Raw genomic sequence first — 21,555 nt, 5'->3', positions numbered from 1 at the left:
TTTTCGTTTTTACTACAAATTTATAGTTCGTGCGCTTACATTTTATCTTTATTTCAATCCTGTAAAAGCGTTTTCAAATCCGTTCAACCGTTTCGGAGTTATCCATTAGAATGCAAATGTCGATAATTTCTACCTTCCAGCATCATCTTAAAGTTGTTTCTTTATTTAAATTTGCATTTTATTTTGTGCATTCTCACATACAACAATCATTGTTCCTATAGATTATACAATTATCCTTTGTACTTAGAGATAATTTATGAACGGAAAAAATTCTTAAAAACAAAAATTAAAATATTATTTTGAAAACTGTAAATTTTTACTTAAATTACATAAATATTTATTATGTATGAGCAACATTTAAAATTAAAAAGGAAATAATTTTAAAAATCCTAAACATTAAAATAAAAGATGTCCGTAGGTGCTATAATTTTCCCGACTGTGCTAAATGGATGTATGTTTAAATATGAATAAAATACAATTTATCTAAAGTAAAAATAATCTTGATATTTTGCAAATAATTTTCGTGCTATTTTAACTATTTTTCGTTGTTGAAAATAATATATTAAAACTTTTTATAAATTTTTTTCTTCAAAACAGCTTTCTTGTCTGAGAAAATGTTTTATGTTTTTAATATTACAAATTTTTCACGTAGAAATATTGTATTGAAAATTATCTTTTACCTAGCGTCGTAATGATATATAATTTTTGTTTTTAAATCTTTTGAATTAGAATAATATCCGCGCAGATCGCGCAATAATGATGTATGCCATTGTATTATATAATGTTTAGTTCAAAAGTTTTATATAGTTTATATAAGTTTGACACTTAAAAAAATAGAGAAGGTTCGTTTTTTTAAATTAAGATGTGTTTAGTGTTGGTCAATTACAAAATATATAGCTTCCAAATTTTACAGTTACAAGATAGTATGAATGATACGGTAAATAAAAAGAGTTAATAACTTACTACGTAATTATACTACGTAAGTTATATTGTATATTAACATATTATATGTATATTAACTTTATAATATTAATATATTATTACTTATATTCAGTATAGAATTTCAGTATAGAATATTCGCGAAGAAAGAAAGCATAGTGACAAACATTATTTTTTAAACAGTATGCAATATCTTTTTAAATATATGCAGGACATAGGATAAAATACGAAATAATCTTTCTCATGTTGCAATTTTTTTTTACAATTGCCAGTAGAATATACAAACCAATGAAGCAATAACTTGAAGAAGATTAACTCGAGCGCTCGAGATATTATTTTCTTTTATGTGGGTTTCGCCACAAACGAATCACAATTAGTAAAATTAGTAAAATGAAACATCTCTGTCTGAAAGGACATAGAAATTTCTACGGTGTTCTTATGTCGTGCACACGTAAATTATGATATTAAAGGCTGTGTGTCGCGCAAGATAATGACAGAGAGTTTACATTTTTATAGATAGTGCGGAATCATCATCGTGGTGGATGAAACAAGTGATCAGCTAGGAAGGAACGTGTGCGCGGTTACATTACGAGAGATTTACTCCGTGATGGCAAGAACTAGCACGTTATCCTTACACGATGCCGCTCCCAGGCGAGTTAGCGGAATACTGTGGAACCGGAGGCTGTGTTAAGAGTGCGTTAACACGCACAGTGATATTCGGCGCGGAGAAAGGATCTAGTTTCGTGACGGACCGGTTTGCCGTATGGTTCAATAGACGATAACGGGTGTTGTGTTGAGTGCGTTACCATTGTGTTCATATATTCATTTCACGGAAAATTGCCATACTCGTCGTTACGTTTTCGAGTTGTGCACCTTGTGTCGTACGTTGTGAGAAGGAAGCGGGAAGAAAGGGAAGAAGATAAAAGAAAGAGAAAAGAGAAAGGAATGTCGCAGGCGACCTTTCACACTCGAATATCAATGTTACCGAGTCAAGCGTCGTACGTTTGTGACTCTTTGAACGGGAAAAAAGGGGAACTAAAATCGAGCGAGTGAAAGAGAACCGTTTCGTGTCGAATCGTATCATGACAAAACACGAGATTAAACGCGAGATGGATGGATAATAAGAGAGGAGGAAGCCGAGTAAAAATATATTAAAAATACCGGAAGTGTTTGAAGAGGAATAAGAGGACGAAAAACGCGTTTCGAAAGGGAGCAAGAAAGAAAATCCAGGCGAGAAGATCATATTGTGAAACGAAGAGGTTTCTTGCATAGTGGCAACTGCGGAGACTAATGCTCAGGATCGTATAATGGCCGAGGCCCCGTCCGACCCGAGACCCGTGAGCGTCGTTGCCGTCGATGGTGCCGCTGTGGATAATGTAAGGAGCAACGCAAACCAAATGCAGGTACCGTTTCATTTCTTCTTCTGATGTGTCATGCGCGTAAACCGGTCAAATGATAGAAATTTTTAGAAGAGAGGATTGAAAGTCAATAATATCAAATTCTCTGCTTAAAAGATCAGATAGATAATGATAGAAATAGATTTAAAGATTAAAATTTTATCTAATTTTATAGTGAAATTATCGTTTCTATCGGACTCACATTTGAGCTATTATAAAGAAGTTATCTATTTCTATCGTTTCTTAACCCGTAAAGGACACCTGGGTGCGAATTCGCACCAAGCGTTTTTAAGCTTTATATCTTCTGAAAATAAAAAACAAAATTAAAGCAAAATGTGTTTCTCAATGTAAAATTTTCTGACCAATCAATTGGTAATATTAAATTTTCGAAAAAAGAATGTAATTGTTTTCAAAACTTTGTGTTAAACAAAATCATTCAAAAGAGACGTAGCCTTTACGGGTTAATATAGTATATCTTACTTAAACATTAAATACACTTAAATACAAATTTGAACGTGTGTTTTTTTATATAACTTAACGAGTTATCTAATCTAAAATGAAAATTATAATTTGTTACTTAATTTATTATACTTGTAAAAAATATTAAAATTATTTATATGTAAAAGACACAAAATCTCTAAAATTAAAATCTTGCATAATAAATCATAGATAAACTAAAAACATTGTACGATATACAATATCAATTTTGATTAAATTATGGTCAAAGATAAACATTACTTAAAGTGACATTTAAATTACATACTAAATAGAGAAAAAAATATATAAATCTGATATTTACGAACCAAAAATATCATAGAATTGTATAGGTTTTTTCTTATTTAATTCTATTGGATCTTTTAAACAGGGTTTGTTTAAAAAAAATTTCTTGTGTATTTATAATTGCATATTATAATTTTGCACATTTCGAGCCATGCATATTTCTGTACAAACTTTAACAGTACATTTGTTCTATAAAACTAGAAAAAAGAATGTTATATAAATGTAGGTCCTAAAATACTTTATTAAATAATATATATTATAGCAAAAATATAAAATTTACAAGAAACAATTTTTCACCTGAGTTTACACATGCTTATCTATAACACTACAATTGAACTGACGTTGAAAAACGGTTTTTCAAATAGCATGTGGATTTTCATATATAATTATACATTATTGTTACAAGAATTGAAAACGTCGTTTTTCATAAATGTAGCCTTATTTTTTTACTAGACTGGATCTACAATGTGCTCTTTGCTTCCTGGTTTTTGCTTTTTACCTCTTGACTTTTTCCTTTTTTGAGACCGTTTTATTAACAATCGTGTTTCTTGTCATGTGTTTCCTGTCTCTTCCAAAGTTCATCAACATTTATTCTGGATGAAAATAAAGGATCAGAATATAAGAGGCAAAAAAGCATGGGTGGTAAAAAGTGGTAAAAAGCAAGAATGCACAGAGCACATTGTAGATCCAGTTGTTAGTGATAATCAGGAGACACGGTCGTGGCTCGGGCGGCTCGGCACTAAAGATTCAATATTACATTGAAGCTTGTATTAACATGTGCACAGCATTTTGAAATGTAAATTAATGGCAAAAAGGTGGAAAATTGTTTCTTGCAGATTTCATATTTTTGCTATAAACATTTTAGGACCTATGTTTATATAACATTTTTCTCTTTAGGTCATAGAACATACTTAGGCTGCGTTCGGGGAGATGCTGTTTGTCATTCCTTGTTTTACATACTAATAAGTGATAAAGATAGAATGACACATATAGCACTAACAGCATCTCCCCGAACGCATTTTTACTATTAAAGTTTAAAAAAATCCGGGGATCTTTCTCATATAAACATGATTTTTGAATTTAAGTTCCTAGAAAAAGAGATTAGACATGTATATGTTATCCTTGCGAGAATCAGTACAATACGTCTGAGATCACGCAAATTTAATGCCAAATGAGATTTCTAATTTTATAATTATAATTAAATCATATTGTTTATATTCCCAATATTCTTTCCAATTTATTTACGAAAGCTTATGCTAAAAATAAAACATATTAGAAGAAAAAATAAAACAGAACGATAAAATGTACTTTATAAGTCTAAACTAAGCTATTGTGGCTATAAAATGTTAATAAATATTAGATGTGAATAAAAATGATAAATAGTCCGTACAAACTGATGAAAATATTATTGAAAACTTGAAAAGATCAATGACGCAATGAAATATGAAACATGAGTATAAACAGTACTTTAAGTTTATTTTATTTTTCAAAACAATCTTCTTCAACTTTTCATATCGATATATTGTGATATTAAATCCTTTACTCGTAGCTTTGATTTATAATATAAATAGAAATAGACAAACAAAAAACAAGAAATTATTACAGGAAATGTATATTATGTAAGGAGCTGACGTGCCGTTATGCAAAAACTCATTAATTATTGAGAATTCTAATTTTAAATAGTTCTATAATCTTTTATAAATTAAACAAATAGTTCCGCCTCTTAAATAAGTTATTGCTTCAGAATGGACTGAAACGCCACGTTTACATATGTTTCACTTTGTCTCATAGAAGTTTATTTAATAATTTTTATCAAATTTCATAGATTTCTAGTTTTATATGAGTTCTAGAAAGAATTCTGATTTTTTTGCAAAAAAATATTTTTGCATAAAAATATATAAATTTGAAAGGATCAGAGCTAACGCTTTTATTTATATATCGAGACGAAGAAGTTAAATACGTTCTACAATTCTACGGTTCCATTAGTTATAAAATAATTCTTGTATAGTTTTGAGCTTAGAATCATAATATTCTATGAAGAATTCTATTCTTCTTCTCATCACTAATTCTCGCGCGCGCATCAAATAGTTAAAATCCTTGAAATAAAAAAATCCTTCAAAATTATGATTTTTTTGCTCGTATGTATTTTTTCCCGTGAAATCAATATTTTATAATTTTTTTTACTATGTTTAACTGTGATCATTCAGTTTTAAAAACTTATGATATTATCAAAAGTTACGAATAATCAAAATTGCAAGAAAAAATCTGATCTTTTTCAATTTTTAATTAAAATATAGAAAAAGCTTATTTAGAGAAGGCATGGATTAAAATGTAGCCAATTATATAAAAAAAAGAATAAAAAAAAGAATGATTTAAATATGTTAATTCATTATTAGTAATGAAAAGAATCACACGAAGACAGGTAATTATGTTCTATAATTTCGGAACTGCACTTTCTCTTCCTTAATATTATATTTTTAGTTGTTTAAAATTTATATATTCAAATTATTTATATATTCAAAGAATTATTTATTACTTACAATTAACATAGATTAGAATAATTTACTTATTTGCTTTTTTCATTTTTTTTACATTAATAATACGGTTTATTTTTTTTCTATTAAAACAAAAAAATAAATAAATAAATAAATAGACGCATAAAAAATGTTTCATTTTTGTGAATAATAGTAAAATTATACAAAAAAGATCAATTGTTTTATTTTTGTTGAAAAAAGTACGAGAAATATGAAATTTTATTATTTTAGTATTATCTGTAACATTTATAGAAAAATAATTAAAAAAAAAATTAATATGTTTTAAGTTAATTTTTTAAATTATCGCTGTTCAATCTGTTAGATCTGATCTTAGATCTGAGATGAAACAAATTGAAAAACTGTTTATTTTCTATAGATATGATTTTTTTCTGAAATTTTCTTTAATATTGGACTATTTCAACAATCTATTATTCTCTCACTGAATTATATCAATCAAAATAGATCATTACTTCCGTTTGAATTGTTCGAATTAACGTTTAAATATTTCTTTAAACTCTGAACAGTTTAATCATATAATTTATTTAAACATTTCGTTTGATTGTGAGCCTTAATTCTTTGATGGATACGTACAATACAGAACACACGAGATACATTGCTTTATATTATTATAACTCTTGAATACAATATATGCGAGTTAGCGCATTTCACTTCCTCTGTTTCTAAATACATCTTTAGAAAAGAAATCTTAAACTAACCACGTAAATGTTACAAAGGACGCAAGGAAATACAAGATTATATTCCTTTTATGGAACTTAATTCATGGAATTATTGAATTGTTGATCGCAAACATCATTTTGGAAATAAAATTGGCATGTTTGTATATGCTTGTATATGTGTTGTTTATATTTTATTATTATTGTGTTTTTGATTTTATTTTATTTTTTACGTTGATTTTATAATTTTGAAAAACGTAAATTGTGAGCGATAATATCGAAATCGCTATGTGAAGTAATTGAAAAATTTAAATTATTATAAAAATAATACAATTTACATATATCACGTTGATACACAATATCTTTGATTAAGGAATATTAAAAGTACTGAATGCTTATTTGATAGTTGATAGGAAAATTCATATATTCACACATGCAAAAATTATATTTTAAAAACAAGCAATAACCCTGATTAACTAAAATCATATAATAAATTAATAAAATAAAGATTTTTTTGTTTTTTATTTTTACTGCAATTTTAATGAATATTTTAATAAACTTATAGTAAGATTTTTATTTGAATATTAATCTGTTAAATTAAAAATATTTTATGTATATACTATTGTAATTCTTTATTCAAATTGTATAGTTTTAATTTTTCTATATGAAATAAAAGTTTCATATATTTTTTTATTATATTTTTTTCTACAGTAAGGTATAGTTTGTACAATAAAAAACTTATGGACTGAAAAATATCTATTTTAGAGTGATATATTAGGATAGTTAATGCGTATTGTTTTCAATTGCACACACATATATACGCGTGCGCGTACATTGTTTTATTGAATGTTTTAATAATCTAACAGATGAAAGTTTTTACGCTGACTCTATTTATATAACTAAACATACACTAAAATCACGAACTTATTGTTCATTTTAATGAAAATGCATTTTTCACAGGTTGTATCTAAACTTAGACAAGAATATTAAAATTAATTTTCTACACATGTCTTATCTTTCATTAGATATATAAAAAAAAGAAAATTTTAATAATAAAAAAATTGTCATATGCTGTATGTTTTACGCGGAGTTTGTCGTATACTTCACACAAATATATTGTACTTACTTATGTATATTAAAATCTGACAACAACAAGTTGACAATTTGCAATAAAAAATCACAGTTAGATCGAATCGAATTGCTCAAATCCATAGCTTGTTTATGTTTTAGGAAGCACGAGACAATGCTCGGTCCTTCACTTCGACAGAGGCGCAGACAGAGTTGGCCCTCCAGAACGGGCCGACCACGGCGAACCAGATCGAGGAAGTTTCCAACGGCATCCGAGACGCGCGTAGACGAGAACGACGGATACGCAGACAGCATCGTCGTGCTCTGAGATCCTGCTCCATACCGACGTATCCCGCCGCCACACCAGGTTGCCAGACAGCTTCAACCGCACCAGGAGTGCCACTAGTGCCACCCGCTAGAGGTTTCCTTCACCCTCCGCCCCCGCACTTGAATCTCAGAGGTCTCAGCCTCGGTTTGCCCTTCCCTGTACCTACTAGCGTGTCCGCCTTCGGCAGGTAAGTCTCAATATTTTTATCGAGTTTTTCTTAAGATGTGCCTCTGAAATGCTCATTTTTATGAAATTTGTATAACTTGATCAATGATCATATATTAGTGTTCAACAAAAAATAACTTTTTCAAGCATAAAAATGATAATCGTTTCCCGACGTAATAATTTCTTGGGCAATGAATATGATTCTGTTTATCAAACTTTACTTTATCACGTCACAATTTCGGGAAATTTGCAGTTAAAGTTGCAAAAAGATTTATCTATTTTAATGCGCACGCACACGCACAAACACATTGTAGCATACTGTAACTAGTATAACTACGATATATAACATGTTCAGGACATTTTTTTGCAATCAAAATTAAGTTTATTATTGAGATTTAAGAGAAATTTGTTGTGTTAATTATAATTAGAGAGATATTAATTATGATGAGATATGATTAAAATTAATATTCTAGTGCATCAAAGTTGCAATTTATAGTTTATAAGTCATTAAGGATCTATCAAATGATTTTTAAATTTAATATATACCAAAGGATGTCGCTGAATACTAATCTGATGTTAAAGTTAATCAATATAATTTAAATTTAAATTATATGGAAAATTCGAACACATTTTTAAATTTTGATATTTGTTATATTGATTCCGATATTTTGAATTTATCAAAATAGTGATTTGAATTGTGATATCAAATTAGTGATGAAAAACCTTTAAGTTTGAATAATATAATTAATCCTTTGATGCCACACTGTACGTTTGATTAACCCTTATAGTATAACCCTTTGATGTCACACTATATGTTTTATCATGAGAATAACACATTTGTGTAAAAATGAACGTATCATATTTAGTAATTTCTTTTTAAATCGAAATAGACATTAATGAATATAACAAATAAATTTATGTATATCTTTATTATTAATAAAAATGTTATAGCACACAAAGTAAAACACCACTTTTTTCTCTTCCTTTTCTAATAAGTCGATCTATAGAATTAATATTTTAAAACTAATAGAATCATTATTTTTTTTCTTATTTACTTATCTATTTTGAATCATAAAATGATCGTTAATTCGAATCTGCAAGCTCTTTAAAAGGTCTTGAACTACTAAAGATGCGTGTGAAAGTAGCGCATCGTGAATTCAACGCGCTGGATGACAGTGTACGCACACTTGCATCGCTTTCATCTCTTGATCTCTATATTCTAGGTGATACCCTAGGCAAGTTTTTGAGAAAGTTTGGTGAAGTGGCAATTTCAGGAACATTGTTAAAAGAAACCTCAATTATTTAAAAGTGCCAAATCTCCTGTAAATCGCTCAAATTCAAAATGTAATAATTCATAAATGATGAAATTTAGGATTATATCCTTTTAAGGAATTATGACACAGGAATTATGAGATGTATGGAGGTAAATTTTCCGTCTAGTTTCATTTGAATTCAGAGGGGAGCCAAAAATGGCCCAAATCGCAACCCCTTCTTTTTCACATTGTGACGTGATATAATAATTTATAGAAAGATTTATACATATAGGTATGTGACGTAACTATAGATTTTTAGTGTATAACGGAACATGGGTTTAGTAAACAAAATCATATTTTTCGCCAAAGAAACTATGAAAAATAATTATTTTTGTTCATGTGTAATTTTTTGTTTAACAATGTTAATCACAATTTGTCCATATAAGTGCTTTTTGTTCACCCTGCAAAAAAATTACAAACAAATGAAAAAATTATAATTTTTGTCAAGAATAACCTTAAGTAAGTTTTTAAATAGGTATACATATGTGTGAATTTAATTATCCACAATTTATGCATATTTTAGATAAATTACTATTTTATTGCTAATAAAATTGATAATTAAAGTCGGTTAATAAGAATTCGACATGCTATTTAGTGCGTATTATATATTTAAATTAATTATGTGATAATTAATTTAAACCACAAAAATTTCGGTTTTATTTCGAATTATCTTTATCAAAATTTCTCTCAATCTCTCAGATAGGATTTACTTTTGACTTGAATTTTTGATACTTTCAAAGATTTAAAGTTTCGAAAGAATTCGAATCTCCGAAATTAATTCCGAATTTTCAAAGTTTAAAACACCTTCAAAGCCTTAAACACCTTTAAAACAAAATTTTTATAGTATTATTACTATAAACTATATATTAAATTATAATTACATAATTTTTGATTTTTTGAAGATGAAGTATCGAAACTTCGATATTTTAAAACTTCGAAGATTTCGATATTGAAGCTTTTGAAGCAAATTGCCAGCCTCATTCTTGAGTCCAGTTGGGATTATAAATTAGTCGTTCTTAATTTTTCAGTATTAATTATTGAAAAACTCAAGTGAGAAAAAAACAAGGCAAATGGAAAATCCAAAATGGTTAAGTGTATAAGAATGCTATTGTAATAAAATAAAATTTATCATGTTAGAGAAATCAAACAATGTTATAATAGTGTATATTGGAAGTTAAACATAAAAAATATAAAATTTATTTTATTACTATTTTAAACTATTTTACACAAAACATTTTTAAACACAAAACTATTTTTTTCTACCCTGCAAATAATTATAAACGAACAAAAAATTCGACTGATTTTGTCATACGCATTACAAAATGCCAATATTTACGTACCAATATTCAATTAAATTTTGGTTGGTATTAGGTTATAAAATTATTAAAATAGACATAAATGTAAAATAATCATTCAAAAAGCATTGCATGTATTTTTAAGAAATAAACATCTGAAAGATAATTATTGTAGCGTAAGTTTTGATTTAAACAAAATTTCATCCAACATTCAATATAGTGAACAAATAGATTGTTTGACATGATCATTTGTCACATGTGTATTGCATATTGTGGATATATTAAATGTTAGATTACAAAATAATATATTTAATAAAAAATCATAATATAAACAACATGTCATGAAATATTAAATTATATTAAATATTAAATTAGAAAAATTCCTAATAGAAATATAGCTTTGAATATTTTTATCAATAGTGTTGATGCATAGTTATCTGGATGTTATTAACACGTTACACGTCGTTTCTACATAAAAATACTTAGTGAACACAAAGGGAGTTCATGCATTTTAGGCGATTTGGGAAGCATGCGGAGAACATTAGGTTCACCTTTTTTCTTACTCAATTTCACTTGCTGAATTAAAAAATCGTAATTAAAATCTTCTTAGTTCCGGAAAATAATTTTTTCACGTTTTAAACAGAGAAAAGCAGCAGTTGATTTTATCACTTTGTTGAACCATGTCTGCGAATTTATCTTTGTTTTTATAAAAAAATGTTTCCATGTCACCTAAGCTCTCATTCTTTCTCATCAGGACTTGAGAATCTTAAGTTATCTTAAGTTATGTACATACATTTTAACTTTTGCATCGAAAAGTATAAAAGACGCGAAAAAATGTTTCAAGTAAAAGTTATAGTCTAAAGGGGGACAAATGATAAAATTAATTTTCAAAAAAATCATTTGTTATAAAAACAAAGAAAAATTCGTAGACATGGATATTTTCCGGATACTAGGACAACTTTAAGATTTTTGGATTTAGCAAGTTAAATTGAGTAAGAAAAAACATGAATCCTCGCGTGCTTCTCAAAATGTATGAACTACTTTAGTAAATCATAGTACGAGTATGATTTAGATGATATAATTCTCGTAATTTTTATTTAATTAAACAACTTGAACAACTTCAATTCCAAGAATGACCTAAAATTATTATTGTTTGTTTGTAATGATTATTATTTTTATTCGAATTTTTTCCTTGAGTGTCTGAACTATTTGACTCTAGTTCAATCAGTTTGACCGAACAGATCGATCTCGAATTATTCAAATTTATAGCATGAATATTTCTACTTGAAACTGTTGAAATAATTTGATCACATATAATTTGCTCGGATTTTTCGTTTGAATCTTATGATCAATGTGCATATTATTTAAAATAATCCGTGATCTATATAATGTACTATATAGCCTTATGGTTAGCGCTATATGATGTAATAATTATATACGTATGGCGATCGCGTCATATAACTTGTCACGAGTATATGTCACTGGGTTATTCAACGAACATGTATCTCTTATCTTTTGCATTGCAGGGACACGGTACCAAAACAGTGTTGCGGTTTGGGTTCCCCGCCAGTACGCTGGTCTATATTGGGTGTCGGCTTTGTAGGTCTAGTCTGCGCCGGTGCAGGCACTCTCCTTGGCGCTCTCAAAGCTTCTGGTCGTGATCATCTTTTAGGAATATTTATGTCCGGTAAATAAATGCACTTTCCTTAATATCATCGTTAATGTTATAATAATAAGGTAGCTTAGCAATTGAACCTTGAAAGTAATTTTATTTTGGAAAGAGTATATAAAAAGACTTTATGTTTCATACTGGAGAAAGACTTTTTATATTTTGAAATATATATTTTCTTTTACTTGTCCATCGTTGATACAGCAAGTGTCACAATCAATCAACGTGGTTAGAATGATGTAAAAATCCAACATATATTTCATGACATGAAGAGATTTTACAAACAGCTTTTTTAAAGTTTTATCTTTGAAAAATGTTTTAACGGTGATTTTGATTTTTTGCCCAAAAATAAGTATGTATACTTATAAGTATGTATACATATTTTTGGATCAATTCTTGTTCCATTCGTAATCTGATTCGGCGATTTCTTCTGAATTTCGAATAATTTTTGATTCAAATAACTTGAGACGAAAATCATATAAAGTAAAGAAAAATATCAAAAAAATATTTTGTTTATTTTTTTTATTCAAAATAAGATTTTTTATAGATAATCAATACACTGCTCGACTGTTATTTTTAATCTTTATATCGCTATTTAATATTTTTGTTTTGTAATTTTCTTCATGTTGGTTGGTGGTCACATTGGTTATAGAAAGGATCCTATTTTAAATAAAAAAATGTTTAAAATATTTTTCTGACGTATTCTTTATTTTATATGATTTTTGTCTTAAAACTTATGGACCGTACTATATAGAGAAAGAGCTGTGGAAAAGAAATATAAATACTTTATTTATTCGCGGGAAAATACTAATTCTTTTTTAATTACGGAATTATGATAAACTCTTGAAATCCGTAATCAGAAACTGCTAAAGAATAGGCAGACGTAACGTGCAGATTGTCATAGCGATCAACTGCACGTGGCATGGAGCAAGATCGAGAAAGAGAGAGGAGAGAATAGGGAAACTCGAGCTCGCAACAGTTACTTTCTAAACGTGGGCATGTAAGCTGCGACCCGTTCAGAATGCTTCTCACACTGAGGGAACGCTACTTACAGAGATTGATGTTGTACACTCACACACGCAAAAACCGTGAGATCGAGGGAATAATGACTCGAGGAACAAATGGAGGAATGAATAGACAAACGGATAGATGCCGCTGTCTTCTGGCTAAAGGGATAATAGTCCATTGAAATTTGTTTGCCCGTTTTTTTTCTATTTTTACGCAAAAAGCAGTTTACGTCTTAGTTATTTAAACCATTATAGACTGATAAATGAAAATTATAAATCGCTTTATTTGTATTGTAATTACAGAATGCATTTTTTATTACAGGTATAGGAGTGCTTCTGGTATTGGTGAGTGCAGTGGCGTGGCGACTAACTAATCAAGATTATTGTGGCAGTTTATTTGGATTCACAAGCATTTCTAGTAGAATACCACCTGCGAGACCAATACATCCGTATGCTGCTATGATCTATCCGGAATTTCAATTTAGAACGCCGCCACCAAGTTATCAAGTATATACTGAAAGAAAATTTCATTAAGTGAACATTTTATTAAAAGTTTATTTGGTCATATTAAATAATTACTTCCATAATTGATTTAAAAGTAAATTTATTATCTAATTTGATCAATAATTTTCGAATTATAAGTAATTAAGATACAGAGAGAAAGGCTTTTGGTGAATTCTATCTTAGAAGCTAAATACACAACAAAACTACATTCTTCTATTAATGGAATGGAATTTTAGTTTGCTTAATTACAAAAATATATATTACAAATAATTTGAAAGTTGAAATAAATAATGAAATAAATGATTTTACCTAAAAAATTAATTTTAAATTGAATTAAAAAAAAATTAATGTTAATTTAATTCCAGTATTAAGAAAAATATGTTCACTTTTCAACAATAATGCATATGTTGAATTTTATTACATGTTTGTTTTTTCATTAATTTTGCGAAAAAGTTTCAAAATGTTACAATTGTTGGATTTGAAATTCACATGAAATCTTTCGCTTTTTCTTAAAGTTACAAAATCAATGTTCTGGAAAAAAAGATTCAAGCTTTCAAATATAATTTTTATATTTCTGAAAAATTCATATAACATGTAAACCGTATATTTTATTATTACAGGCTAGTATGCAAGAATATAGACTTCGATTATTGTTATTGGACCGATTGCAGCCCACATCGTCGCCGCCACCGACTTACAGATCAAATGCGGGAAGTATCATGGCTCCTGGTACAGCAAGAGAGAGTCGACCGCCGAGTTATTGCGCGGAGTCCAATGTCGCGCCTAATATTACTTTAGTGTCCTCGAAGAAGGACGCAAATCTCGTTAGGATTGTCCAAACTGAATCTGAACCGGTTATTCTCAGTGGCGATCAAACGCCGCCGGTAGCTGCTGTTGAAGTACTGGCGCATCTTTAGTTTAAACAAATTATAATTTATGCTTGGCCATTTTTTTCGAAGTTTAAAGCGATGATGTACCTAAAGTAGACAACAGGGTGTTTACTGAATTCTATAAAAAAATGTCATTAGAATTCCTGGATTTTCCAGGTATTTTTATTCAAGCAAGATTGGAGAATTTTATAACTGCAACTTTGAAATAAATTGCAAGCAGTGCAAACAAATTGTATATTATAAATTCGTACAAGACAGGGATTTCGTGAGATTATCCTTTTTTACAATTGGTACGTGAGAAATCTATAGGATAGACTTACTACAATATGGTATCAATGAGCTACTCTCTTCTGTATCTCTCTCTTATATATTGTCTTCTATAACCACTCTGATTTTTTGAAAGAAAAATTCGACATGAGAATGTATATGAATATACGTGAATGTGTATGCCATACTTATTGCATATTGATTGTCAACATTTTACATCATTAAAAAAAAAAAAAATGAAAAAAACAATGTTTTCAAAAAAAGAATTTAAATTTAAATAAAATTCTAAAAATTTCTCTGAATACTAATAAAATTCCATGAAAATTCTCGATTTTTATGGATAAAAAAGAAATCCCTTAAAAATTTGCAGATAGTAAACACTCTGTAGATAGCGTTATTATGTAAATTACTTTTTTTAATATAAGACGAAGATAAAGTTTACAGACGCCATGTATGCCTTTGCACTTCAATTCTCAGATTGAATGCATCATATCGCACCTTGTTTCAAAAGGGACGCGATTTAAAAAATGATAAAAAATTAAATTTCTCAGAAAAGGGGAGAAAACTCTTTTTCAATTTGACAGAAAATTTACTAATCAAATAATATCGGCAAAATTCTTAAAAACATTAAAAAATCATTTTTGTCATTCTTCACTTTGTTTTTTATTTTCGAACGCAGTCTTTAAAAAATTACCTTTTTTGAATTATGATAATTTTGATATCTTTATGAAGTTCAGTTAGTTCACTTTTGATGATTGATAGAATAATGTTTACTAACTACTTGTTTATGGTAACAATTAGGGTAACAATTGTTATTTTTGAAGATTCAAATTAACTTCGAAGTTTCGAAAAATATATTCATGTACTATTATTATTAGCTATATTAAATTAATAATTTTGACTCTTCAAAGATTGAAGTATCGAAGTTTTAAAGTTCAAATGTCTAAGCCTTCGAAACAAATCATTTTAATAATAACTCATCGTTTTCGAAAATCATCGTTTTTCAAGTTGCGTCATTTTTAAAGCAAGAGTGCGATATGTAGATATTCATTTATTATGATTCGCGCAGCTGTGTACAGTCGGGTAGACAATGTATATAAGTCTACATATAATACTTGAAGAAATTCTTTGATTATTAGTTGAGGATAATTTTATTTATTTTAATATATATTACATATGTATGTATAAACTTAACACTTCTTATATCCAATGCTTTGTAAACAAATGTTAAGTATTAGAATATAATATATTAATATTTTCAATGAAGCTAGCAGAAATATATAATTTCAGAAATTTTTTTTACATAGTTATAATTTTCATCATTTGGATTCGAGACTCAACTTTTTCATTATTAATGATCTATTGTTCTATCATGTTCTATTGTTGATTTCGAAGTAGAAGGAATATTTGCCTGAATTTCTGTAGAATTTGTTGTATCTTTTTTTGTTCTTTTATTAATTATTTTATTATATTTTAATTTAATGCCATGGTTCCGTTTCCGTGGAAGCGATGTTGGATCTGTAATAAAAATATAAGTTTATCCTCAATAAATAAATAATTTTATTTTTAACAAATTAAAATCGAAATACGTACGATCCTCAGGAATATTCATCCTTTTTCTCAAAACAGCTCGTACTTGTTTATTTAAAATTTCTCTGCACTGTACGTCAAAGCCACTTGGCAGCCATCCTCTTTTCTCGTGACATCTTATACCAGGTAAAGGATCAGGAAGTTTTGCCAACATTTCCTGTATTTCTCCTACTAGGACGTCGCAATACTTAATAACAAAACGGAGATAATAATTTATAATGTTGTTCACGCGTGGAATCAGTATAATTGAACAGGGCGAATTAGATTAATTTCGAGGCTATATTTTAACCAGTCCAGAATTGCTCCAAATTGTTCGAGAATGAAAGTTCGAATATTCGAATTAGAAATTCTGTCTGTTAAGCCTTTTATTACAATGTTGGAAATTGCTCCAAGATCACAGATAGAAAAAGAATTGACCAATCGGATTAGTCAATGGCTGAATTGTTCAAATATGATTTGTTAATTCTTTCTCTGTCTGAGATCTCGGAATGATTTTCAGCATCACGGATACAAGGTTTTAAACATCAGATAAAAAAAAACAAAAATTATTTTTTATTGGCAGCAATCGGATTCAAAAAAATGTTTATCTTGGAACTATTGAAAATTTTGTTCGCTGAAATAGGACTACATATTCTTCTAGATTTAAAAGTATAATTCAATCGGCGAAAATCGTTTACTAAGCGTCGACTTTTGTTAAATGCAATTAATAAATATTATTTAAATTAAATTTTATCATTTAAATTTTGCTTAAAATTCAAAATATTAAAACGATCAAATTGAATAAATCAATTAACTTTCTTTGAACTATTCAAATTTGAAGATTGAATGTTTTACTTCCAACTATTTAACTGTTTAATTACATAATTTATTCAAATATTTTATGTCTTAAATATTTATTATGTTATTTTATCTTTATAACATACAGAGAAAACTATTAACACACCTGATAAAACATTTGTCGGGAAGGAGGTACCATACCTTCTCGGTATATATACACATTCTCGTATAAATGTCGTTCTTTCTTCAAATTTTGTTCTTGATTCAACGTAGCAGTTAGTACTGCAGGTTTCTGTTTAGAAACAGGTGCTGATTTGTACGGCAATGTATAATTTGAATAATTTCTTTTACACTTGACAGTTGATCCTAATCCATCTACAAATCACAAAAATTAATTTTATAAAATATCTTTTATGTTAAATGAAGTACTTTATATATATATATATATATTGCACACACACACACACACACACACACACACACACACACACACACACACACACACACACACACACACATATATCTGTAACAATAAAAAAATGATATAACTTACGCATAGCTTTTAATCTATAATCTAATGTCTGATATTTTCTTGCATTAATATCCTTTCTTGGATCATAGCCCAGTTTTACCCACATAATTCGCCACGGTCCGGTCATAAAATAATATGCTACTGATGGTAATAATATCTTCAGTTGTTCAGACGTAAATTGTGTCTTATACATAATGGCATTTTTTGACCAGATTGGACGCTCTTCGAACAGTTGACGTACTTTTTCTAAGTGCGTGTTCTGAAGAAACTTTACTTTCATAGCGGTTTCGATGCCTTTTGGTGCCGCGGCAGGTACTTCGGATGTAGAAAAGTATATATAATTGTGAAAACCCGCTTGACATTTTTTGTTTTTACCAATTACGTTCTCTGAGTTCGAATCTATTTCAGTTTTTGGTATATACTGTTGTATTGTGTCCATTCTGCTGAAGACAGCTGGTGGTAGAAAGTAAGGTACATCGTTCTTCAACCAAGAGTAAAGTGGAATACCCGTTGGATAAATCAAATCGTATATACACTCCAATTTTCTTGGATCTGATCTGCTCTGCGTCATTGGTACATATTGAAAATCACATAAATCTAAAGAGGAAAGACATTAATACGTTTAGTATATGTAACATAAGAAAAATTAATACAGAAACAACATTTTTTTAGTATAATTTATATAGAACATACTGGTAAATTTGAATTCAGTCTCTATTCTGCCTAATATTTTTAAGTGCGGTACTTCGTAATCTGTCTCTTGAGATATATTTTCATATTTATTATTGTCAAAAGTAAATATATCTGTCTTTCTTTTTGACGAACTCTTCTCTATGCATGTATCATGTAAGTTTTCATTATTTGCAGTATATTTTTTCACAGCTGCTTTTTCATTAACATCATAATCTTCTTCTTGATTAATCATATTATCAACACTAACATTGTCTTTGTGATTATCCTTTTCTCTTACAATATCAAATGTTGTATTAATCTGTTCATTTTTTGAATGGGATGTACCAAGAGCTTCCTGAGTTATGCTTGAAGAAGTAGCTTTCAAGTCTGTAATATCCATAGATTTTGGTTCTATAAGCTCCGTGACAGCACTTTTGACTTGTGTCACTTTATTCTTCTTTATTCTAACTCTAAGTAAGAAACCATTTGTACTATGTCTGTCTCCACAAGTAGGCTTGCTGTAACCATCATCAGGTCTGAACCGCAGTTCTAATCTTCTGTTAGGAACATCTACAGTCTGTTAAATAATAAAACATATGGTTGGATAATATAATTAAATATAGTAATGAATATAGTATTCATTATTCAGTATTATACCATAGATATGGAACTAATGCCACCCAACGTTTCAATAGCTTTATCGACATTAACTACGTTTCCTGGATATTTAATACATATCAGTTTCTTGTTGACTCTGTGTCCAGAAATTACTGGGCCTGCATATTTGCCATCTTGTGAATTATTTACTTTTATCTGTAATAAGACAAATAAATTCTATGCATAATCTGTACATAATCAATAATACAATTATAAACTCATAGAATTGTAAAAAAAATTAGAATATAGAATGACAAGTAAATTGACAAAACGTAATTCTTACAATTAGTTTAAACAAATAAAAAATATATAATAGCTTTTACTGTAACTAAATGTTTACACTGTAACTCTTTATATGTATAATTGTATATGCACGTAACAGTTATATTCACATGTATATATGATGCGCCAAAAGTCTGGCACTAAAAATACAATGGAATATTTTATAAACAATGCAATTTTGAAAAAAGTTTCAGACAAAAGTTGTAAGATTTAAAAGTTTGTGCAATGAACAATATATAATAGTCATTTAATATTGAGTAGAGTTGCCAAAATCAAGTCAAAGTCAACTAAAATAAAACTCCTTTCTTTTTCATTGCAATTATTGTAGCATCAAGACATTTTTATTATTATAGTAAAGAGTTTCAATTTTTTAAAGTACTTTTCAAGTTATTGATTGATGAAATTTCAAATATCATCTATAATATTAATATTGTCTCTAAGATATATTGGATAATAATGTCATCCAATGTCAAATGGATATTAATGTGCTTTTTTAAACCTTGCAACTTTTGTTTCAAAATTGCATTGTTTATAAGATATTCGACTATATCCAGACTTTTGAATCACCCTGTATATTAATACACACACATATAAAAGTAGAAATAAATAAATAAACAACTTTATAACACAAATTTATAACACAAATAAATTTGAGAGCGTCTTCTATGGTCACGGCTGGATCATGATGTTTAATAAATTCTATATAAATTTGTAAATCCATTGTTCAGCCATTTAAATTGCGCACCACATCAATGTCGAACTTGCAACGCGCAATTATTAGCTGAAGTTGGAATAGACCAAGTTCATCTTATAACGAGATTATCAATTTTTAATTCAATACTTATAAGCATCTTAAAATATTGCAAAGGACTTATTGCGAAAAATATTACCTCAGCCAGGGTTTGATCCTTAGGACTTCCCGACTTCCAGGGTGGGCATCTTAATAACCAGCTCGACTGAGGCATAATAATATTTGTCGCAATAACCGGTATATGTATTGAGTGAGAACGAGTGCTAGAGGCACGTATAATAAACAAAATATTAATTTGACCGCGTAAGTGAGTAACACAAATAAAGAGAGAGCGTCTTCTATAGTTGGATCTTGGTATCTAATAAATTCTAATTTATTTTATTATTAAATTTATTTGTTTTTTAAATCTTAACTATTATATATATTTATACAAAATATGATCAAATAATATATTTTTATCAAAATTGAAGGTAAAGAGGAATTAAATAAATATGTATGTGGATATACAAACATACGCCCACATGTATGATGTATGATTTTCAACTTCTCATACATGGCAAATTCAAAAATTGTTATTAATTATGGGTGCGTTCTGTTTTATGCATTATGCGTATGATGTATCATTTTATTCTTGTTGTTCACCGATTAGTTAACAAGAATCATGCATAAAACGAATGCATTAGGGTGTATGTTAAGCGGCGTCTACAATGAGACTTAAGATTTAAGATTTAAGAAAATTCACCATGAATCAAAATCGATTATTCTTCTCACTACCAGAGATGCTTCTCTCTGTCACTACATTTGCATATTTCACTATTTCTATTGTTTCAAATTTCATATTGTGCTAATTCGCACGTAACGCGTGCTCATATCGCTGTATTCCATCGGTACATACAATAGATTTCCTAACCTTTAAAAATATCAGCTTAATTCCTTCTTTCACAGTATCATGTGATACAAAATGGAATCGAATCAGTACATTTTTATCAAAATTTAAGGCAGGGAGATTAAAGTAAACATTTAATAAGGCATTTAGACATACGTTAATGTTATTCTCCGGCAATTCAGTATAGGAGTCATCGCTGTCGATTTCATGAGAATAATCATCTACATTAAAGTCTGCATCCTTGTCATCTTGTTTGTCGGACATCTCGGTATCACTCGGATCACTCGGATCACTCACTTCGCTCATCATATTATATTTATTACTTCAAATTCTCAAATCACGTTCTTTTGAACACTATTTTGTGCATAACCTAACAACTCATCTTGCCTTGCATCATAGAACTTACAGTACATGGAAGGGGAATGGACCGGTATGAAGCCAGCTGTCGAACTAACGATTTCAATAATTTCGAATATGTCATTCGATTGCTAGTCGTTTGCTAATTTTTGCATCTATTTTTATTTTGTTTGCATATTAATTATTTTGGGTAAAAAATCGAAAATAAAATGTGGACAAGA

The 21,555-nt window shown here is 28.7% G+C and overlaps 2 protein-coding genes across 10 annotated transcripts in view; one reads left to right on the top strand and one right to left on the bottom strand.

Annotated features, from left to right (window-relative positions):
* LOC105456473 overlaps positions 1-16,003 on the top strand; it is a 19,127-nt gene extending 3,124 nt beyond the window's left edge. For 3 of the 5 annotated variants that reach the window (XM_011700532.1, XM_011700536.1, XM_011700533.1), the window contains 5 exons: positions 1,456-2,342; positions 7,555-7,907; positions 12,020-12,180; positions 13,492-13,676; positions 14,294-16,003. In XM_011700532.1, the coding sequence (XP_011698834.1) occupies positions 2,247-2,342; positions 7,555-7,907; positions 12,020-12,180; positions 13,492-13,676; positions 14,294-14,590 (1,092 nt within the window). In that variant the 5' untranslated portion in view covers positions 1,456-2,246 and the 3' untranslated portion in view covers positions 14,591-16,003. The remainder of the gene's footprint in view (positions 1-1,455; positions 2,343-7,554; positions 7,908-12,019; positions 12,181-13,491; positions 13,677-14,293) is intronic. The other 2 variants (XM_011700537.1, XM_011700534.1) reach the window with 1 other exon arrangement.
* On the bottom strand, positions 15,862-21,483 carry LOC105456474 (general transcription factor 3C polypeptide 5). Of its 5 annotated transcripts, none has more exons than XM_011700538.1 (8): positions 21,134-21,483; positions 20,231-20,296; positions 19,059-19,214; positions 18,423-18,978; positions 17,751-18,326; positions 17,364-17,572; positions 16,424-16,607; positions 15,862-16,348 (listed from the first exon to the last, which is right to left on the bottom strand). In XM_011700538.1, the coding sequence occupies exons 1-8, from the start codon at positions 21,284-21,286 to the stop codon at positions 16,182-16,184; spliced, it is 2,067 nt and encodes a 688-aa protein (XP_011698840.1). In that variant the 5' UTR covers positions 21,287-21,483; the 3' UTR covers positions 15,862-16,181. The 5 variants fall into 5 exon arrangements, with proteins under 5 accessions (XP_011698840.1, XP_011698842.1, XP_011698841.1 ...); XM_011700540.1 differs by lacking the exon at positions 21,134-21,483 and adding an exon at positions 20,834-20,991; XM_011700539.1 differs by lacking the exon at positions 20,231-20,296 and having other exon boundaries at positions 21,134-21,479.
* Positions 21,484-21,555: the final 72 nt, after the last annotated feature.

Source organism: Wasmannia auropunctata, unplaced genomic scaffold (genome assembly GCF_000956235.1).
Source record: "Wasmannia auropunctata unplaced genomic scaffold, wasmannia.A_1.0 LD335660.1, whole genome shotgun sequence".
Taxonomy (NCBI): Eukaryota; Metazoa; Arthropoda; class Insecta; order Hymenoptera; family Formicidae; genus Wasmannia; species Wasmannia auropunctata.
The sequence above is the reverse complement of the archived record's forward strand: the minus strand, read 5'-3'. Positions and strand labels throughout refer to the sequence as shown.

Coding starts and splice junctions, on each gene's coding strand:
- LOC105456474 (XM_011700538.1), bottom strand. CDS start 21,286: ATGATGAGCGAAGTGAGTGATCCGAGTGATCCGAGTGATACCGAGATG. Junction 19,215..20,230: donor AGGATCAAACCCTGGCTGAG/GTAATATTTTTC, acceptor GTCTTATTACAG/ATAAAAGTAAATAATTCACA. Junction 16,608..17,363: donor CCCGACAAATGTTTTATCAG/GTGTGTTAATAG, acceptor TTTGTTATTAAG/TATTGCGACGTCCTAGTAGG.